The 371-nt window shown below is 73.9% G+C and overlaps 1 protein-coding gene across 2 annotated transcripts in view; it reads left to right on the top strand.

Moving 5' to 3' along the window:
* The first annotated feature begins 6 nt into the window (after window positions 1-6).
* The window catches only part of RBMS1 (RNA binding motif single stranded interacting protein 1), a 269,316-nt gene continuing 268,951 nt past the window's right edge, over window positions 7-371 (top strand). For both annotated transcript variants that reach the window (XM_019522696.1, XM_019522694.1), the window contains exon 1: window positions 7-279. In XM_019522696.1, the coding sequence (XP_019378241.1) occupies window positions 205-279 (75 nt within the window). In that variant the 5' untranslated portion in view covers window positions 7-204. The remainder of the gene's footprint in view (window positions 280-371) is intronic.

Raw genomic sequence — 371 nt, 5'->3', positions numbered from 1 at the left:
TGCTGGGCAAGAGCCCGTCCCGGCTGCCCTCCGCGGCGCCCCCCGGCCGGAGCCGGAGCGGCAGCGGGAGCAGGAAAAAGCGCTGCGCGCGGGCGAGGAGCAGCCGGCGCCGGCGAGGAGGCGGGGGAGCGGGAGCGGGAGCGAGCTTTGGAGCCCCCCAGTGCCCCCGGCCCTGCACCGCGCTGCAGGGACACGTCCAGCTTCATGGGCAAAGTGTGGAAACAGCAGATGTACCCCCAGTACGCCACCTACTACTACCCCCAGTATCTGCAGGCCAAGGTAGGGCGGGGCGGGGCGCGGGAGGGGTCGGGCTGGCGCTCGCCGAGGCAGGCAGGAAAGAGGCGGCTGCCCCTTCCTGCCGCCGCTCCCTC

The sequence above is a fragment of the Gavialis gangeticus genome, unplaced genomic scaffold (assembly GCF_001723915.1).
Source record: "Gavialis gangeticus isolate Ggan-Ray unplaced genomic scaffold, GavGan_comp1, whole genome shotgun sequence".
Lineage (NCBI taxonomy): Eukaryota > Metazoa > Chordata > Crocodylia > Gavialidae > Gavialis > Gavialis gangeticus.
This window is presented reverse-complemented; position numbering and strand designations above follow the sequence as displayed.